Source organism: Mus caroli, unplaced genomic scaffold (genome assembly GCF_978045245.1).
Source record: "Mus caroli unplaced genomic scaffold, Mus_caroli_1 scaffold_15, whole genome shotgun sequence".
NCBI classification, from domain to species: Eukaryota; Metazoa; Chordata; class Mammalia; order Rodentia; family Muridae; genus Mus; species Mus caroli.
Window position 1 is genome coordinate 86615958 of NW_028227270.1, and position 21222 is coordinate 86637179.

At 49.6% G+C, this 21222-nt stretch overlaps 1 protein-coding gene across 3 annotated transcripts in view; it reads left to right on the plus strand.

The window, feature by feature from the left end:
• Nucleotides 1-5216: 5216 nt before the first annotated feature.
• Nucleotides 5217-21222, plus strand: part of Pxdc1 (PX domain containing 1) — a 32050-nt gene continuing 16044 nt past the window's right edge. Inside the window, exons 1-4 of one of the 3 annotated variants that reach the window (XM_085831187.1) lie at nucleotides 5217-6147; nucleotides 19268-19359; nucleotides 20083-20200; nucleotides 20831-20984. In XM_085831187.1, coding sequence (XP_085687313.1) covers nucleotides 5892-6147; nucleotides 19268-19359; nucleotides 20083-20200; nucleotides 20831-20984 — 620 coding nt within the window. In that variant the 5' untranslated portion in view covers nucleotides 5217-5891. The remainder of the gene's footprint in view (nucleotides 6148-19267; nucleotides 19360-20082; nucleotides 20201-20830; nucleotides 20985-21222) is intronic. The other 2 variants (XM_085831186.1, XM_021180326.3) reach the window with 2 other exon arrangements.

A 21222-nucleotide genomic window follows, 5' to 3' on the forward strand; every position in this document is an offset into this window, starting at 1 on the left:
ACAACCCTCAGAATAAAACAATCTACTTGAATACATGCTAACACCTGTAAGGCAGCCAAAGGTGAAATATGTGTCCTAGGCCACAAGCTACCCCCATCCTCAGGAGAGGAGCAGATGGGGCAGTGTGCAGGTTGGTGTGAGTAGCAGGTAAGAGATAGTCAGGAAAGGCCCTGGGATTCCCTTGTCCTGTGAGATGTGAGCCTGAAATGGGATGGCAAAAACAGATTCAAAGAAAGAGTCACAGAGAAGCACTGCTGGGGAGGCCCAAGGTCCCAGAGGTCACTTGTAGTTCATCCTTGTTTTGTGGTTTTCATGGTTTAGATAGCAAGTGTCCCCGATGTCCTATATCCTAAATGTTTGGCCACCAGGTTGTAGTGCTACTGAGAAGTAGTGGAACTTTCGGGAGGTGGGTCACTGGAGCCTTGGCTTGCTGGCTGCCAAGTTAAACACATCTCTCCCTGTGCTTCCATCTCTATGTGTGACCTCTCCCTAGGCCCAAAACAACAGGACTAAGTGACCAAGAGTCAAAGCATACCTTTCCCCTTTAAATCGCCGTATCATGGGCTATTTTGTCACAATGATGGAATATTGACTAAACTGAACAGCAGAGACAGACAGTGTCTGTGCCATCTGCCGGGAGGAAATAAAATGTAGTCACCAAAAGCAAAAAAATTTGCTCAGATGAACTTTGAAATTACTTTGCAATTACAGCAGCAATGCCCTGGCTTTGGGTTAAATTCGGAAGATGCAACCAATCACTACATGAATGAAAAGCTCATGTTCTAAGACCCCACTCTTGAGGGACAGTAGCCATAAACATTGTAGTTTTTCAAGGTGGTTCAATACATAGGGCTTGTGCTTCCAAAAAAACTCAGGGCTGGCAGTGGGGTGTGACATTTCCCCCAATATCCCATTAATGGAAGGGGAAGAAGAGCAGTTTCTATGTGAAGGCCAGATTGTCTGTCTAGCTCATTCAGTTCTTCATGCCATTAGCTCACCTGTTCAGCAGATAGGCAGTGAGCATTTACCATCTGTAAATGCTCTGTGAATTGGTCACACAAACCAGATGTGGTTACCAGATGTGGTTGAAGCAAGTCCTTGATCTGTAAAAGGGTTCATTTTAACCAGATAAATCTGACGGCTACTTCATGATGACTATGGACCAATGCAGACACCACAGCATCTCCTGGCACCTTCCTGACTCGGTGAGGCGGTGCCATGATCAGCTACGCTACCTACACAGAGCAGCTGATAGATGACCAAGAAACTCCAGGCCTTCATCAGTGATGCAGAAGCTGGAGCTCCATCCAGGCACACAGCATCACAACTTGCTTTGTATGGAGGTTCTGGGAAATTCACAGGCCCGCAGCAGCTGAGAAGCACTTGTGGGAAGAGTAACTAAGAATCCATAGTTTAGGCAATGGAGGAAGGCCATGCCACAATGAGAGCCTGCCAGCTCTGAGTGTGGCCCTTGAATGTGAAGATACTTGGTGTTTTGGGACAATAACAGAAGGCCAATATTCTGGCAACATTGGTGCTGAGAAGAATAGTGGGTGAGTCGTCTGCATCAAGTAGGTCTTCAGAGGTCCCTGCTCTGGAGCCCCACTCCTGCCACCCCACCCCCAGCTACTTCCTCCTTTGTCAAGGGGTAATGATCTCTTCCATGCACCCTCGGGCTGCTGAGACTTGTGAGTGCCTGAAACCTGTTCACAGTTCTGAGGTCTCATTGCTTCTGTTTTGAGGAGAAACAGACAAGTTACCGGATGCCCACGTGTACACTGTACTGGTGGCAGAGCAACTAGTGAGGCAAAAGTCTCCAAACTCCCCCAAGGAAGGGGTGGACTCAGGCTGCCTTCTGCTCCAGCTATAAATGCTGGGAAGATGGGCTAGAGAGGTGGGTAGGTGGGATGACAAAAGCTAGCTCTACAGGATCCCAGGTTTCCCTGGGGCAACATATTCTGGCTCATCCTCCCTCCCTGCTCTGGGTTGAGGACCCAGGCTTATTTTGTACCTTGGTTTGGGCCTAGGTCGCTGCTCTGGAGGTCCCTACCCCTGGCTTCCTCCTCTGTCAAGGATTAATAACCTTCCCTGAGCCCTTGGGCTCCTGAATCTCATACCTGTCCATCCCTGAAACCGCTTCACAACTCTGAGGTCCCTGCTTTTTATACAGTCTATTGCCAAATATATGGGACACTCAGAGTTATCTGGGGAAAAGGCTCTTAATCTTTGTATTTTCTTTCTCTTCACTCTGAAAGAAATGGGAGAAAGGAAAAACAATGAAGAAAAATACAAATAAATAAATAAAAGTAAGAAAATCACAGAAGAAATTCAACTGAATATCCAAGCACCTCTCCCAAAATACAGGTTTTTAATTCCACGCAGTCTTTCGTATACGCCTGCTATTTATTCTTATGGATGGAATTGAAGTATCCAGTTCCGAAAGCTCTCACCTGTGAGCAAAGTTCCACCTTGGATACAAGTCGGTAATTGTAAACCTGGCTGGGCTGCGGAGCAGGTGACCCGGAGAGCTCCTGTTGGCTCTCCACTTTCACATTCTATTATGTAGCTCCCAGCACTGAATCAGCCAAATAAGCTTGACTTATAACCCGAAACCACTCCATGTCCTGTGTATCTGTTACTGACATTTATGTAACACAGGCCCTCAAAGGTGTTTGCAACCCTCCACAGCACTGGAGAGCTTTTGAATTCTTGCTTTAAAGTTCCAACTTAATTTGAGATGCTGTTCAAAAAGTTGCAGACTTTGACTCTTTTTCTGGACTTCAGATTAGGCGTGGTCAGCCTGTACTGTTTAGGTGCATATCAGAAAACACCTGTGGTCCCAAGCATTGCCTAGTGCCAATAACTACAGCTCCTATGATTGAGAGGAACAACAACCGTGTCATGTCCAGAAGTCAGCATACCATGGCTGCTCCCCACCCAGTGACGTACACTCTTTCTGCTCCCTGCTCTATGATGTTCTCTGAGCCTTAGATGGGGGGTGGGGGTGGGGAGATTAATACCAATGACTCATCAACAGCTGAACACTCACAGCTACTTATATTTGACACTTAGACCAGTTATAAGTCTATAACATCAACTGTTACTCCCTGCAAAAAGAGACTTCTCTAACTAAAGTTGAGAGCAACGTGGGAATCTACAGATATGACTATAATATTTAGAAGGCAATTTGACTACACAACCCCCTTTAGTGATACAATTATCACCTTTCCCAGGGTCTGTTATCTCCCCAGTAATGGGCTTTTGACCAGGTTTCTATACCAGTCACGAAATCCCAACAGTAGTACAGGCCTCACATGCTCCACTACCCAGGAACCCACTATTGTACTGATGGGCATATCTTGGCAGGTAGGTCATACTTCAGCAGTCAGAGCTGGAATTAATTCATGTTTGCAGCCATATGGTTGAGCTCTGTGCTTACATGCCAGGAGTTTACCCACTCCCCTCTGTATGATCATCTATGCACTAGTAAACAGTAACCACAGGTCTCTTAGCATGCACACGTACTAGTACTTTCTAGAATTGGGAACTATACTTCCTGGAGGAATTATTGGGCCATAAGTTATACATATTTTTAGTTTTATCCAAGTCCTGCTAGCTGCCTACCAAGGGCTTATTTCAGTGGAAACATCATTATCAATATCTAAAAGTCCACACTTCTCTTAGAAGCAAACACTTTTGCTCCTGTCAAGTTCATCCAATTTTCAAAGTTTAGGTCTTAAATGTTTTGGGGAATGCACATATTCCAGAAATTATTCTACTTATTCATCAAGTGGGAAAATTTAAGATATGAAAAAAAGATGATTCAAAGACCATTTCAGAGTGGCACATGCCTCCAAACTCAGCAGTCCAGAGACTAAGGCAGAAGGATCAGTGGTTTGAGTCAGCCTGGGCTACAAAGTGAGATCTTATATCACAGAGAACAGGGACTTGGTGTTTATTCTTGTTCTGAGGTGTGTGTGTGTGTGTGTGTGTGTGTGTGTGCGCGCGCGCGCACACACACACACACACACACACACACACACACACACACACACACACAGAGAGAGAGAGAGAGAGAGAGAGAGAGAGAGAGAGAGAGAGAGAGAGAGAGAGACCCAGGCTGCTTACCTGGAAAGCATTGTGGAATCCCAGGTTGGCCTCCAGCTTCAAAAGGTCTTCCTGTCCCTGCCTGGGTTACTTGAATTACATACGTGAGCCACTCCAGACTCATATCATTTTTTTTTTTAAGTAGTAAAATGAAGTTTCTGGGCTGTATAGAAAAGTGATTAATGAATGGTCTATGCGGCATAAAAGATAGTGTGTTCTAACCAGTGACTCCCCAACAGTGACTGCTTTTACTCTGTCATCTCGTTTTACTTCCAGATCTCTTGAAGCAACTTCTATTAATAAGAAAACACTTTCTTTAGCGCTCAGGAATGACAGGCTCAAAGTGGTGGCTAGCCTCACAGAGCTAGGCCACTCGAGCAGCAGGGAACTGAACTGGAGACTTGATTGTTCCCGCCCACAAACTCTACCCTAAAGATGGGGTGCTTAAAAAAGTGTACTTCTGGGGTTCCTGGGGATGATGCTGGGATAGGGGACAGCTTCCGAAGGGACATAGTTCCAGGCAGTAGTGGGGACTGGCATGGGAGTGCCTGAGCAGAACGTTTGGTAAATAGGAGGACTGATTTCTGCAGTGACAAGGGCGATCTAAGTATCCGCCCCCTGCCGGGGATGACCGGTCAACGGAAATCAGGGTCAGTGAGGTCCAGAGAAGGAATACCTGTTGCCTAACGACTCTGTTCACTGACTATTTAGAAGCGTGTAAAAAGCATAGTCTTTCTCCCAGGTTGTAGGTAGAAGAATGTATCTGGAACCAAGTTACAATTCTTAATGCTAGACACTGTTTTTCAATTGGGAGCCATGCGGTGCATTCCTTCTCTGTGGGTAGTTCTGCCAAGGGGGACTTCCTAAGCTCCTCCTGAGTTGCTCTCTCCCGGGAGACCTCTGTCTCCTACAATTCTGTCCCATATCCTTTTGGCGGACAATCCTCCTGGGGCTCCTCTTCTAAGAACCACAAGGTCTTGCCTTCTGGTCGGTCTGTCCCGCCTCGTCCCGGGCCTCTGTCAAGCTAAGGCACGACCGGAATGCGCGGGAGGACCCGGGGCGGAGTCGCCGGTAACCGATGAGACACGGGGCGGTTCAGCCGGAGTCCCGGCCCAGACCAGGCGGGTCAAGGGCGGCGCGGGGACCAGCACCATTCCCTCTGCCCGGATTCCCGCTTGGTCTGAGCCCGCGTCCCCACCCCGTGCGGCGCCGCCCCGGGACTCTGGACTCCAGTGACGTGTCGATCCCACCCACCGTGTGAGCCTGGCAGAGTGCTCAACTCGGGGCTGGAGAAGCCCGAGGATCCAGAGTGGGAACGAGGAAAAAGTCGCCTTGCGCGCAGGGAGAGCGCAGGACCCGCCTCGCCTAGCAGTTGGCAGACCAGGGAGGAAGCGATTTGCGTGCTGCTCTGGGCCGGGACCGCCCGCGGCGGTTCAGCGGGAGGCAGGAGGGAGGCGCCGCAGCCGGGACTCGACGTCGCCGCCCGCGCCGCCCGCGATGGGAAGTGCCTTATAAAGCCGCAGCCCGTGCAGTCCCACAGACTCCTGGCGACGCCGCCCTGAGCGCGCGGGCCACACGTAGCCGCCCCAGAGTGCGCGCAGAGCTGCGGCATATTCGCGGGGCACCAACTTCTCCCCAACGGGGACTCTTAACCGCCGTTGCGGGAATCGAGCGCGTCCCACGGAGAATCCCTGATCGCCCCTGCCAGGACCCACTCTGCCCAGGCGGACCCGAGGCGGGGGCCGAGGGCGCCCCCGGCGGCAGGGGCATGCGCCGCCCGCGGCATGGCCTCGGCGGTGTTTGAGGGCACGTCGCTCGTGAACATGTTCGTGCGCGGTTGCTGGGTGAACGGGATCCGCAGGCTCATCGTCAGCCGGCGCGGCGATGAGGAGGAGTTCTTCGAGATCCGCACCGAGTGGTCGGACCGCAGCGTGCTCTACCTGCACCGCAGCTTCGCCGACCTGGGCCGCCTGTGCAAGCGCCTCCGAGATGCCTTCCCCGAGGACCGGTCTGAGCTGGCGCGCGCGCCGCTGCGGCAAGGTGCGGGGCTGCGGGACTGGGGGCACCGGGGGATGCGGGCTTAGGGAGGGGCTTTGTGGGGGAGGAACTTAGTGAGGAGATCTCATCCAAGTGCGATGAAGTCCGCGGGAAGAGTTACTTAAAACTCTACTATTCGGCACCTGACGGAGGACATCTAGACCCCGGCTTTCCTGAATGGTCGTTCAGAAAGGGCTGGGAACCGGCACGGAGTCTGGGGCGCACACTCTTGGAGGATAAATGAGATGGCTGGGAAAAGGGACAAGGTCAGCAGGACTCTCGCCTGACTGTCCCAAAGAGCGAGCCTTTAGTGAAGAAGCGGAGGCGACATCCAGAGCTGACAGCTACTGGGTCCCAGCTGCTGTGGAGAACCAGTGGCGGCTGGAATGGGTTTGCTGGAAAGAGTAGAGACCGTTATAGAGTATCGGAACTCGGGGGGGATCGCAGCAGGTATGATCACTGCTCAGGTCCTGCCCAGTAGAGGCCCCATCTGTATTCTGCCCCGGGGACAGCTGAGCCTGAAAGCGAGGTGCCACGCAGCAATCTTTTCCACCTCTCCTAGGAGAAGGCCGCCCCGCCTGCATCTGTAAGGCCAACCCAGGGTCCCCACCCCTGAGCTGGGTCCGCATTCGGATTTGATTAGCCATGGCCGCCTCCTCTCTGGCCGTGTGACGGTCCTGGTTGGCCGTGACTGTTGTTTTCTCAAACAGCAGTGGCTTCCCCTTTGCTTCCTAAGGACAGCAAAAGAACTGGAAGAGTGAAGGAAACTGGAGAGAGACCTTGATTGAGACGGGGGAGGGGGGAAGAATAAAGTGTGAGGCAATGAGCGGGGTAAGCGGTGGGGCAGGAGGGATCAATATAGCTTCTGAGCAGACTTTCCCCCAGTAAGTGGCCTCCTGGGGCTCTGAGACCCATGGACCCAAGTCCTCAAAGCAGTCATCCTGTGACAGCTTGGGGCAAAGTTACTCAAGGTTAGCCAGTACGCATTTCCTTGGCCTCCTGTCTGACTAAGGTCTTGAGATAACCTCCGTTTCCCTCTGGTGATAGGTTCCACCAATGTGTGGCTTATGTGGATAATTAGCTCCATTCTCATGACACATCCCCTGGCAGACACATCATTTGGACAGGTTCCCAAAAGCAAGTGAGTGTGGAGGCCCAGAGTGACAAGCCTGGTTTAGATCTCCATCCCAGCCGCTCCCAGTGGCTGAGCAACGTTGTCAAGATTAGGCCTGTTTTTATTGCTTTAAATTCGCTCTTTGTTATAGTTTTAATTTAACAAATGAATGTCTGAGTCAGGAAAGCATCAGGAAGGGTCACTGGTTTACTCAGTGGCTACTTCTGGAACAAGGCAGTCCATAAACAAGTTGAACTTTCTGGCTCTCCCTCTGAGCAGTTCCCAGAGCTCTGCTGTGACCACAGACTAGAATCATGTCGCATCTATGAGAATACCTGTTGCCTGTGGGGTTTTGTGAGGGGTGAACCACCAAGCTGTATCTGGTGACAATAAGCGTCTGTAAAGGACACTTGTTTACTGCTGGTGCCTTTTGGCCAGGGGTGCTGGTTGCAGAGAGTGCGGAAAGGGATGTGACTTCAGGGTGGAGTCACAGGCGAAAAGGCCTTCCCTGAAGCAGAAGGGTGGAAACCATCTTACCCTTGTTCACCTGGCCTCGTTTGCATGTATGCAACCATCTGGAGTCACAGGCCCTGCAGTGTAGCTGCACATTCTCCAAAGAGTAAAGGAAGTATTTAGAAGTGATGAGAAGTGGGTGACTATCGTGGAGGAAAACAAGGGCTACGAGAGCTGCCTTCAAGTATCTGAAGGGTAGGGAGAAGTGGGTTAGATGTACTGATGGAGCCGGCAGAGTGGCTCCGTTGAGATGCAGTGACTGACAACCTACTAAGTGACCATTAGAATTGCCCATCACTGGTGCCCGGTCCTAGCTGATGCAAACCTCTTATGAGGGTCCACCTCGTACTCCCTAGATGAAATGAGGATGAGCTCTGGGCACAGTAGAGAGGTGACCCTGAAGCACGGTCCATTCTGTTTCTCCTTTCTCTGCTTGATTCTTCCCTAGTACCACCCTCAATTTCTTCCACAAAACCACGAAGGTCCTTTTTCTTCCATTGATCCTTTCAAGTCTAGGGAAAGTCGTGTGCCAAGTAAAAATACCCCATAGTAACACAAAAGAAGATTCTACCTCTTGTCCATGCAAATTTGTTATTTGCTTTAAAAAAAAATCGTATTTTCAAACTATCAACAGGGAAGCACTCCAGCTGTGTGGAGTGCTGGCAATGTAATTTCTGTCAGTCAGATTCCCACGTCTGTGTTTATTGAAATCTCTGGGCCAAGCTTGATTTATGTTATCTGGTTTCCATTAGAAAAGCTTCCCCAGGAATAGGCTGGTAGGAGTTCTTGATACTCAGCAGAGTGGGGAAGCCATGACTCTGCTTTGCATCTCTGAATCTTCACGCAGTTGAAGAGGTGCTGAGCCCTCCGTCTTGGCTCCTGCAGTACTGCCACGAGAGAATTAGGTTTTCTTTTTCTTCTGTGGTGTTATGCTTAGTGGATGACCATAGCTTCTTTATGTGTTCTGGTGACACACGGGCAAGGATAATGGTTACCCCTGTGTGGGTTTAGGCACGGTGCTGTTTGGATGAGATAGAGTCGTGCTGATTTCAGTCTTGCTTCTCTCCTGTAGATTTTTTTTTTTTTTTCATGGAACCAGGTCTCTCCAGACACTAACTAGCAGCAGGTTGGTAGTTTATGAGCCAGGGCTGGTAGAGTCGCTTCTTGCTGTCCTTCAGCCCTGGGATGGGAAGATGGCTGCTTTTTGTGGACATTGTGTTTGGGTTGCCAGGGTGTCCCCTCGCCCCCTCTTACTTTTCTGCTCTCTTTCACATGGGGTTGTGTCTTGTGTTTAAGTCCTCTGTGCTTTGTGATACCCACTGCTTCAGATTGTGAGCAAGACCTCTCGATTTGTTTACATCTCACACATACGGGAAGGCCTGCGCTTAAAAGCAGAAACATGCAAATGTTTCCTGTTGACCATTTGAGACTCTTGGAGTATTTTGATCCTCTCTGCAGTAAGCACCCATGGCAGAGCTGTGACGTCTGAGCTGGCCTGGTTATCTCTGCTGCTACAGATTCTATTTCAAAGTGGCCAGGTGAGCTTAGACGTTTGGTGACTACATTTTGGGTTTACATTCATTTATGTGATCCCATATCGGCTGCCAGGCACCGTGCAGGTGCCAGAGGCAAGGAAACAAGTAGCCAGCAACAGCTAGAACCTTGCACTATCCTTTCGATGACTGCATTTTGGTACTCAGAAGAAACACTGCTACATAAGCCACAAAAGAAGCAATAACTTTAGGGGGCAGGGAACATGTTTAGTTTTTAGGTAAGGGAGTCGAGGATGATCTTACTGAGTTAGAGATTTGAAGGAAAAAACCAAAGCAGTAGTCACCTGGGGCCTCCAGGTGGATAGAGAACACATTGGGGTTGGGGGTTAGCAGTGGCCAGAATAGCTCTGGTGGAGAGTATAGGTTATGGAGGTGGAAAGGCAAATGACATCAGTCATGATCTCCGTCCTCACTGAGGACTCTGAGCCAGGCAGTTGATTTGGTATGAGTTGAACTCCAGCTGATGTGCTGAGACAGACGGAACAGAACAAGGGAGAACATGGAGGAGGTATGGAGGGTTGCTGGGACCGGGCATAATGGAGCAGGCGTGAGAAGGGGCTGCACACTGGCCTGGGGGGAAGGGGAGAATCCATGGAGGCGCTGAGAGACTAAAGGTTGGTGTGTGGGGCACACAGCGCAAGCCCAGAGTTCTGGCTCACTGTGCTTCAGTGGAGTAGGAAGGGCTGGCTTCGGGGGTGGGGTGGAGGGTGGGGCAGCCTGGAACCTGGCATTTAGCAGCCCAAATTGTCACATGAACCTGCGCCTGGTGTTCCTGTCCCTGGTGTGTTCAGCTTCATCACCAATGCTGGGCACCTCCAGTGTATGGGACACTGTATCTTCCCAGACAGGAGAGCCTCAACTGGGATAGTACCAGGAGTGATTGGACACGATGTAGCCCTTGGTTCCACATCCTAGACCTGTGCTTTGTTCCCCTTGTCTGCCCCAGCTCTCCATCATATTGTCATCATCAGGGAGAAGTGTGATGTCACTGGCAAACAGGGAGGACCAGCTGTGGCTCAGAGGCACCAAGCTGACTTTCTTAGTGAGCATGCTATAGGCCTGAATAGCTGAGCAGGGTATGGAGTTGCCACTTCTGCCTGGCCTTGGATGTCGGGATGTTAGGATGCTGCCTTTGGCGTTTGCTGCAGCCTCCTCCCCACGTAGAGCTTCCCCAGGGACATCCTGCCATCCTGTCTGGGCAGCTTTCACTTCTTGGATTTGACCATTTCCTCTGACTCACCATTTATTTATTTGTTTGTTTGTTTATTTATCGTCTCTTTCATGTGTAGAGCACCCCCCCATCCTGTCCCAGGGTGCCTGCTCCTCTTCCTTCTCTCCCTCTTCCTTGTTTTGTATTTGTTTCCAGATCCCTGCCCTGCTGCCCACACCAGGCTCCACTCCCGACATCTCGACTCTCTTCTTCCATAAATAATTTCTTGGCTGCACTTGGTTTCTGATTCCCTGAATCCATGCCATAGGTCTTGTACTATGGCCCAGCCCACCACGACATGTGGGCTGCCTTTCCTAGCTGTAGATGAAACCAGTTAGAACTTACATAGCCAGTCCTGCTTCTTCCACCTACATCATGGCTTCTCCCATGGGATGCTGGAGGGAGAAGCTGGTCTCTTCTCCTCCCGGCCTCACTGTGAGCCTGTGGGCAAGGCACCCCTGACCCTGTGCACTCAGGTGTCTGTGCACTCCGGAAACTTAGGTCCCTGCCATTTCAAAAACCAGTTTGGACCTGATAATCCTCTGCTGGTTTGGCAGACACCTTCCAGAAGTAAGAGGAGATCCACTCCTGCATTGTGCATAGTTGACAGCAAGAAAAGCCACAGTACGTGTCCATAATAGTAAGGCAGAGAGAATCAAAGACAAGGTACCTCTCCACAGCGCTGAGCTTGCAGCAAGTGAAGAGTGTTGGCTTCTACTTGGGAGGGTCCAAGGGACTGGCAGTGAGGTACAAGCCAGCCTGTGTTTTGTTTGAGTGTCTTCAGAGGTGAAGGCCAGGCCATCACACCTTCCTCTGGGCCAGCAGCAGGCTGAGGACAACAGATTGAAGGCACATGCTGTCATGGATTGGTACTGCCAAGGCACAGAAAGATGGTTATAGCATATTTATATTTGGTGTGCTGGTGATTGGACCCAGGATTGTGCATTCTAGAGACTCATTCCACTTCTGAGCTAAACTCTCAGCCCCACAGTAGTGCCATTTTTTTTTTTTTTTTTTGGCATCTTTGGGTCACAGTATGGTACTCTGTTTTTCAGTTGCCATCACTTAAAAGGCTGTGTTTTGCCACTTCTTGTTCTGGAGAAGACCCCGAGAGCCCCTTGATTTGACATTTGTCCCCGCTGGTGGGAAGATGGGAGGAAGGGGAGTAGCCATGGTCCCGTGCTGTTCATTCCTGGCAGCCTCGGTGTCTCCTGGTCTGTGTGCTGCTAGCTGTTCTGATGACAGTGAGGGCTGGTGCCTGTCCTCATCCCACCCCCAAGTGGAGTGATGACGGCCACAAGTTATTTCTTGGAACTTACACATGCAAACTCGCCTCTCCCATTTGTTTGGAGAGCAGACGCCTGCTGCTTACCCTTTGCGGATGAGGAAAACATGTCGTTGTACTTGGACAGAACAGGGAAAGCAGGGGAGTGGAAGGGACTCTGCTGGTAGTGTCCTGTTGTTACCTTTTCTGTGTGAGGACATTGAGGGCCTGGGAGATTGGGTAGCAAAGCAGGAGACACAGCCAGCTCTTATTGCTTTCAGCCAAGTAGCCTAATCCTCAGGGTTTGGAATTTCTGCCTTCCTCCTCTTCTCCCCCCTCCCTTTCTCCTCCTATTTTCTAGTAAGCCTATAAAGTAATAGGCTTCATGGTGACAGTGCATATGAATATTTTATTCTAATTTGCCTACTACACTGCCCTCCCCTAGCTTCTCTCCTTGCTGGTGGCTCATTCTTGATTTGATAGCAACAAGAACACCTGTGTGGCAAAGTGGTGACTTCTACTGAGTAATTGTAGCCACGAAGTGCCCAGCACCAAGCTAGGCACATGGAGTTGCTGGCCTTTTCAAACTGTCTGCCTTATGCCCAGAGTAACCCCTGTAGCCCCAGTAAAAGGGCCCTAGGCAGGACAATGTGGAGACCGGAGCATCCTACAAGGCTGACCCACCTAAGAGCCAGCTCACTGCTTCCAACAGTGCCCTTTGCAGGTGTGACCCCACCTTGCCCTGGCTAAGAGAGATGGTGCCAGGTACCACAGTGGGACTGATTAGGCCTATGTCTTCATCGAGTCCCAGACTAGGACTTATTGCTTGGTGTGGGTCAGACTTGAGAGCCTGGGGAATCCTGGGTCAGTGTGTGTGCCACTCCAAGCAACAGAATTGCCAAGCATGTAGTGTGTTTGCTGCCGGAACCTGCCTGGGAAGCCGTGCTCTCCTTATGCTCTGTGGAGCTTGCCTTTATCTCTGTCTCAGCTCCTATGGCTGCACACCTTCCCCAGCCCCGGGGCCTCTTGTGGACCTCCACACCGCCATTTCTGTTCATCCTTCATGCCCCCTCCTGCTGGCGTGAGTAGGGGCATGCTCTGTGTTTTCCAAGGCCTGAGCCCTGTCCATCATGTGTGGTCAGTGTATGCCTCCTGACCACCTTGTGGACAGCACACATGTCCAGGAGAGGCAGGGTTTCTACACAGGTTTAGGCCATGGTATCCCCCAATCCGTGTTTTGTGAACTTCAGACAGTGTGCCCTTCCTGTGTGGAGAGGTGAAAATGGGCAAATGCCTTTTATTTAAGCCCAACTGGCAGGGGCAGGAAGGGGCAGCTTAGTGGACCACACCGCTAGTATGAAAGATTTTAGGGTTCATTCCCAGCACAGTAGGAAAAGAATGGCCAAGTGAATGGGGGGGGTTGTTTGTTTCTTTAAATAGGGTCTCACCTTGTAGCCAGGGCCAGCATCCTGAATGCTGGAACTACAGGCATGTGCCACCATGCCTGGTTTGTGACTTGCTTCTACAAACTGCCTGAGTTCTAGGAAGGGAATTTTGCTTTAGGTTGGAGAAAACTAATGAGCAGAGAGGAGGGATTAGGAAACTGGGGGGAAAAAATCAGAAAGTTCCATATCCCGATGCATTTTTATTTCCCACTTGGAGAAAACAGCTTGGCCCCTTTCAGAGGCCCCTGCTGGGAGCAGGAAGGTTAAGAAGAGGAAGGAAGAACAGCTTTCTCCTCTGGGTTCCCAGGAAGTTTCCTCCTGGCTCCACCTCCCTCCTGTGTTCTCCTTCCAGCTTTTCATCCCGGGAGAGGCGTGAGCAGGATGGCACTTCTCATCTCTGTCTCTGTGATCCCTGCACACCTGGCTATGCTCTGCTCAATGGGACAGAGGGAGGGGCAGGCCAGCCAGCCAGAGTCCACTGGCATGTGGTAGGGCTCAAGGGAACTTTTGTGTGTGTGTGTTCCCTGATGTTCTATCCTGTGTCAACACACACTTGCGCATGTGTGTGCCATGCGTGCACATGCACACTGTGCAACAGCACCGAGCGAAGACTCACTTGGGGTTTTCTAAGACGTTAGGACCTCCACTGGAGGACCTGATCTCAGTCTCTGCTTTTTGAGCCCAGGGGAGTACCTGTTTAGAGTCAGGGGTTCCGGCTCAGTATGAGTTCAAGGCCCCTGGTTCGTTCTATCCCCAGCAAGCCAGCCTACAAGCAAGAAGGAGGGAAGGCGATATTTAGAAGTGATTGAATGTTTTCCTAAAAAGAAGTAAAGTATATTGTTTCCAGAATTTATGATGTATTCAGCCTTTCAGTGACCCCCCAGCCCCAGTACCTCTCTCACAGCACACAAATACACACAGTCAGCTTTTCCTAGCCCTGCGCTTCCGTGCACAGTGTGTTGATGGGCGCATTTGTTAAATGGACAAGAAGCCACTTCAATGCAGTTTGTTATCTGGCCCTAATAAAAAGTTTCCCCCTGGGGCTGTCCTTTGTGGGGGAGTCAGAAAGCTTCCTCCCTCTTAAGAGAGGCAGGTGCTGTGGGCCATGGACGACCCTTAATGCATGTCTTCTCTGCTGACCTCCGCTTCATCTGCCCTTTATTAACCAGAATTCCTCTGCAGAGGAGGCACTAATGTTAGAAGTGCTTCTTCCCACCCTCCCCCTGTCCCCCCCACCTCATCCCAACCCACCAAGTCTTCTGCCGAGGAAGCCTGGGGCATTTGTCAAAAGGATGGAGGCCAAGCTCTGTTTAACAAAGACATGGGACTTCAGACCCAGGTTGCTGAGGTTAGGAAACTAATTTGTTTATGCTTGCTTCATTGAGTTTTAGTTCCAGGAATAAAGCAAGTGTTTACTTTTGCTAAAAGCAGCTAATTATATAAACAACCACAAACTATGGTCTTGTGAGGCTAAAGCCACACGCCCCTGGAGTGGAGGGGGGCAGCTCTAGGCTGACTCATTTTTGAAATAGGGTCTCACTATGATGTATCTCTAGCTGGCCTGGAATTCCCTGTGTGGACCAGGCATGCCTCTGCGTCCTAAATGTCAGGATTGAAGTAATGCACCACCATGCCCAATCAAGCTGACATCTAGTTCCACAATATTTATGTCTTTGGGTTACTGCAATACACATGACATTAATAATTTTTTTTTTTTTTTTGGTTTTTTGAGACAGGGTTTCTCTGTGTAGCCTTGGCTGTCCTGGAACTCACTTTGTAGACCAGGCAGCCTTTAACTTAACTGCTTGTACTAAACTTGGATAAAATTCTTGTGTCACAAACTATGTGTTGGGAAAATTTGGAACTTGAGGTTATATGAGTAATTAAACTTTTTCAGAAATTAGAAAAATTTCAGGGAGAACAAGGCCTTCTGGGTCAAATTCTTCCCATGTGGGCAAAATCTTTTCCAGTTTGAGATACCCTTAGGCTTATGTGGTGTGTTGGCACCCTCTGCTGGTCAACTTCGGAATTACTGTCTCCCAGTGACACTTATTTTTGAGTGCATCTCTGCAGTCACAATGCCCACCTGCAGTATCATTCATTACAACTTCAGATAACAAAATCATGTTAGACACTGTTTGGAAATCACAGCTATTATGCCTGATTCATTCAGGCTTGCACCCAGGAGTCAAGCAGGTGTTTGCTTTTGACGAAACCAGTTAAACACAAACAAATTCTCTGTTCTTGCAAGGCTAAATCCTTTAAGGAAAAAGGACCCCTGGACAGTTCCATGACTTTTCTTAAACCACTAGTGACATTTGGAATATCAGACCAATAAGCATCGGGCACCCTAAAGTTATTGTATTTAAATACATAAAAAATAAAGTTGAAAAGGTGACAATTTTTCAAAGCTGGTCTGAGTCCCAAGGAAAAGGCTTATTAGCAGGTGCAATAGGAAAAGGTGTGAATGTGAGCAACTAGGGCACTGGGCTAGTAACCATTCCGCTTGGAGCCATGGCTTCTGTCACCTGTTCCTGACAACTAAAGCAGAGACTCATACGTATTTGAAATTCACAATTCACTAAGTTGTGAAATTGGCTGCCTTGAAAGGCTGATTGTAGATGTTTCTTTATTGCTGTGATAAAACATTGACCAAGGAAGGAAGGAAGGAAGAGCTGATGTGGTCTTAAAGCTTCAGATGGGACGGCATGTCAGCCATCAGTGGGCATGCAGTGGGAGCAGGGAGCTGAGAGCTCACACTGTGAACCATAAAGCAAGAAGAGCTCGACTGGAAATGGTGTGGGTTTTTAAACTCTCAGAGACTCCCTCTTGTGACACGCTTCCTCCAATAAGACCACACCTCTTAAACCTCCCCAAACAATGTCACCAACTGCTCAACCATCCAAGCCCATTTGGGGACATTCTTGTTTAAACCAGCACAGTGATGGAGAGCAGAGTGTGTTTCCCTCTCTGTTGGAGGTTGTGAACCCAGCCAAGAGGAACAGAGGTGTAACCAGGCTCTTGCACCACATCTTAAGGGCAAGATGAAAGCTCGTCGTTTGGGAATCCAGAATGGATGCTTCCACCCGGTACAGTGGTGTAGAATGTCCGTGCACTGGCTGCAGCGGAGGATGCAACGAGCCACCCTTTCAGAGAATAAACGTCGTTGCTGTGTCGGTGTGATGGGCTCAGAACGAGGATTGTAGCTCTCCGCAAACAGAAGGCGGCTTTGCCTCTTTGAAGAAAGCAGCTCCCTGAGGATCTGGTGTGTGTGTGTTTTCTCTTTTCAAATAACTCCAAGGAGTTCTGACTAGGCTCTGTCCTCTGTAGACTACTCTGTAGCAAGGGAGGATGCTCAAAGCAGCCTGCTGCAAGAATAGTACCTGCAGTCTTATGTGTGCACACAACCACACCCTCTTAATGACTGCCATGCTGAGAAAGGTGTCTTTGAGAGAATTCTGTCACTGTGTGACTATCCTGAGTGTATTTACACAAACTGAGCCAGCTGTGCTGTTACTAGGTGATATCTCTTATGCGACCAATGTCATATACGCCACATTATGTCCAAAATGCCACCTGCTGTGTATAACACAAACACACACTCTCTCTCCCTCCCCCCCACCCCCCTCTAAATGTTTGAAATCTGTTTAGGGAGCTCAGGGCTTTGACGCCTCTGGCACTCTGATATTTGTGCTTTTCTTTTCCTTTCTTCATCAGACAGGGGTGGGGTGTGGCTTAGGAAGAGAGGGAGGGGGTGGCTCAGTCCCTTTCTCTAGTGATGGTTGGAGTGCTGTGCTTGAGTGCAGGCTGATGCAGTGTGTATGGAGTCTGAGGTTTTTCCAATGAGCCAGTCGCAGCCTACTCTGTCACCTCTGGGTCTTGCACATTCCGTGCCTGACCACCTGTGGCCTCTATGGTTAAAGAGATAAGGGAGGAAAGATGGGGGTGGGGGGAGGGAAGGAGGGAGGGAAGGAGAGAAGGAAGGGCAGGATCAGAAAACACGTAAGGGTATTTGCATACTTGGAGGCCAGGTGAGGGAGGCACTGCCATGGACATTGGGGGTAGCTTAGCTAGCCTTTTAGAAATGTTCTTTCGGGCTGGAGAGATGGCTCAGAGGTTGACAGCACTGACTGCTCTTCTAGAGGTCCTGAGTTCAATTCCCAGCACCCACATGGTGGCTCACAACCATCTGTAATGGGATCGAACGCCTTCTTCTAGTGTGTGTCTGAAGACAGCTACAGTGTACACATATAAATAAAAATAAATAAATTAAAAAAGAAAAAAATGTTCTTTCATTACATCTGAAGACTCTCTGGCAGGAGTAGCCAGGTTTGAGTTCATCCTAATTTCAATCAGGTTGCTTTAGAAATGAGAAAATTTAGAAAATTTGATCGTGGTCAGTTGTTGCAGGTGGTCAGTCGATGCAGGTGATCAGTCATTGCAGGGAGTCAGTTGCCCCAAACCTTAGCATTTTATCTTTTGTTAACAAAATCAAACCAAAGCCTGAGAGAAACTTTTCAGGACTGACCATAGTTCTGGGATCTAGGTCTCTGGGGTTCTGCTGCAGATGGTAGGGATTGTCCCATTCTGGTCATACAGAGTCCGGGGCAAAGCTAGCATACTAAGGGCTCTTAATTCCATCCCTTGAAAGCTGGTGGGAGACGCTGAAGTGAGAAGTCTTACCTTTACATTGCTCATGGGAGACAGAGGAAGCTCCACATACAGTCTGTAAGATTTTTAAAATAAAATACCGCACAGCACAACAGCCCGCCAGAGCCTGTGGTGACCACTCTGTGGTACCCACAACAAGTACTGATGCTTGGGTTCCTGGAGAGGGCTGTGAGCCACGCCCATGTGGATTTTCCTGGAGATCTATTTTTCCTTCTGAACATTGCATTCACATGCCTTGCCTAAATATGGGATCCATTGACACTGTTCTTGTGGCCTGGGCAGTTGTCACTGGCAGAATGTATCCTTTCCTGTGTCACTCGGGGTAGTGGATTCTGGATCACCCACCCCTTATGCAGTCACCATAGTGGTGGCAACCCGAGGGGGTCGCTGGTTAAGCTCTGCTGTGTCCAGGTGTTAGTGGCATGGCTCCAGGACGTCCCACCGCAGGGGATCTTACATCCCGTTCTACTTCCACTGTCATTTGTGTGTGTGTGACATGGGTCGCAGCAGAGTCATACATTACTGGTTGGCTCCTCAGGGGAAGGTTAGTCCAGGACCTTACAAGTTAGCACTCGACACACGAGGCTTAGCAGGTGCTAAATCTCCCTTATCTGGGACTTTGTTTCCCATTCTTTCAGGTCAGAGGTTCTCAAAATAAACAATTCCTATGCCTCGAATTGCTTGCCATTCTGAGGAGCACGATGTTAAGCCGCCCAGTCCCACCCTGTCTTCCCTGGGAGGAGACTGGTTCCTTTGTCTCGGGTCTCTGCACTGTATATGCCACCTGACTGCCAATCATTAGCAGCGGTCTCAATTATCAGGTCTCTCATGTTTGGGTATCCCAGTGCTCAGGGATCTATAAGCTCCCTTTTGCTTAATCCTGGTCATAAAATGGGAGATGCATGCAAAGAGATGCTATGAAGCCCTGCTTTGAGAGAAGAGGTGGATAGTCGCACTTAAATGAGGAAACCAAAACCCACAAATGCAGGCAAAGAGGTCTGCAGTCTACAGTAGAGGGTATCATGTGTCTATGAAGTTGTGAAGGTGAAATTCATGAGATTCATTCATTCCCATCTCAGTTTAAACAGCAAAAGCGACAGCCATGGGTACAGCTGTGACTTGAACTGAACTAGGATGGAAAAGGCTTTGTTTGCTTGGGTCCAACTCTATCTGTGGTTTCAAGAATTCACGGGAGACACTGAGATGTGTCTTCCTTAAGAATTAAGGACATTTTGCTGTGAAACGTGACACTGGGGTGGTGTTTTCATTGAGGGACACCTGTTGCGTATTTGTTACATATTTTGTCATAGGCTGCTCATCCAACTGACCTGGCCGTTTCTGTCTCTGTTCTAGGACTGCTCGCCATCAAGGGTGCACATGACATAGAGACCAGGCTCAATGAGGTCGAGAAGCTGCTGGAGACGGTCATCAGCATGCCGTGTAAGGTGAGCAGGGAGGCCAGAGTGGCCTATCACCACCAGCCTTAAAGACGGCTCCCTGCATCTCACTCAGTGTTTCATTCCCAGAAGTCCTGAAGGGTGATAGAGGGAAGGGAGAAGTCTGTGGTACTCCTTGCTGTAGTCCTTTCTCTTCAGGGGACAGAGTGGAAGGAGAGCCATGAGGTCTGAAGCAGGAGGGGACAGAGGCTTCTCCAGAACTAGTGGCCTTTGCTCTCTTCCCTCCCTTCGGATCCATCTTCTTGCTTAGGTTTAGAATAGGCATCGGCAAGCCCAGAGCAGAGTCAGCATCCACGCTGGCAGCTTGGCGTTCAGTTACATTTCTGAACTGTGTGCTTGATGCAGGAAATCAGAACCTAGAGGGTCAGGCAGAACTCCTTAGCTCTTAAAGGTTCTTAAAGGAAAATTGAGCACGTAGAAGCAACCCAACAGATAGTAAAGGAGAGCTGAGAGTGATGTGCCAGCTCTGTGCCAAGCATTTCGCCGAGCCACCCGCCCTAGCGAGAGGCCCTACCGGTAGCCACCTCGAAACAAAGAAGCTACAGTGATCCAGTCACTGGGCACAGGCCATCAAGCAGCCCCTGCACAGGTCTGGGACGGCCTCCTGAGCGTCACATCAGTTGGGGTCACCTCTGTGCAGAAATACCGCCCCAGCACACATGGGAGACCTGTGGTGAGAGCTTTATCAGTAATCACTATGTTTATTCCCAGTATTCCAGGTCTGAGGTTGTTCTCACCTTCTTTGAAAGATCGCCTTTGGATCAGGTGTTAAAAAATGATAATGTCCATAAGATCCAACCCAGCTTTCAAAGTCCTGTTAAAATATCAGGTAAGAGCCTCGATGAAGGTGTGGAAGGACTGTGGTGAAGGCGTGGGAGGATTGTGATGAAGGTGAGGGAGGACTGTGGTGAAGGCGTGGGAGGATTGTGATGAAGGTGAGGGAGGACTGTGGTGAAGGCGTGGGAGGATTGTGATGAAGGTGAGGGAGGACTGTGTTGAAGGTGTGGGAGGACTGTGGTGAAGGCGTGGGAAGACTGTGGTGAAGGTGAAGGAGGACTGTGGTGAAGGTGAGGGAGGACTGTGGTGAAGGTGAGGGAGGATTGTGCTTAGTGGCTGTGGTTGCAAGGCCGTTTCCAGTGTGTCTATGGGGTGGGTGGACTCAGCCTCCACCACTGGGCTCTAGAAGGTCACTTCCCTGGATCAGAGAAATGATTGCTGAGTTCTTACTAAGCAGCGTTAAGTACCTTCCACTTGGTGACTGCCAAGTGTGTCATTTACTTCCAAAGGGGTTAATTTGACATATTAGTTAGAATACTTAAGAAAGAATATAACGACGATGAAAATATTAGGAAGGCATTCTTTTAAACAATATTTATTATTTTAATTTTGTGTCTGTATATGTGTTTTGTCTGCACGTCTGTAGTATGTATATTTACATGTGTGTGCCTGGTGTCCACAGAGGCTAAAGAAGGCACTGGAGCTCTCAGAACTGGAGTGGTAGACGGTTGTGAGCCACCAGGTGGGTGCTGGGAACTGAGTGTGGGTCTTCTGGAAGAACATCAAGTATTCTTAACTGCTGAGCATATCTTCAGCCCCAGGAAAGCATTTCTGAGGTAATGACTGGAGTCAGGCCGACCTACGGAAGTGAGGGAGCCCCTTTGAGGAGGTGTTGAATTTGGCTATTGGCTTTAGGGAAGCTTTTAGCTTTGGTACTGTTGGCATTGACATTGTACTGAGCCTTCTAGCACTGAAAGTCAGCCACTGTAAGGGGAAGTCAACACCATAGGCCCTACAGAGGAAGGAAGGAGCCCCATGGCCTGCTTGCTGTTTTCCTAAAAGCTGGCTATACTT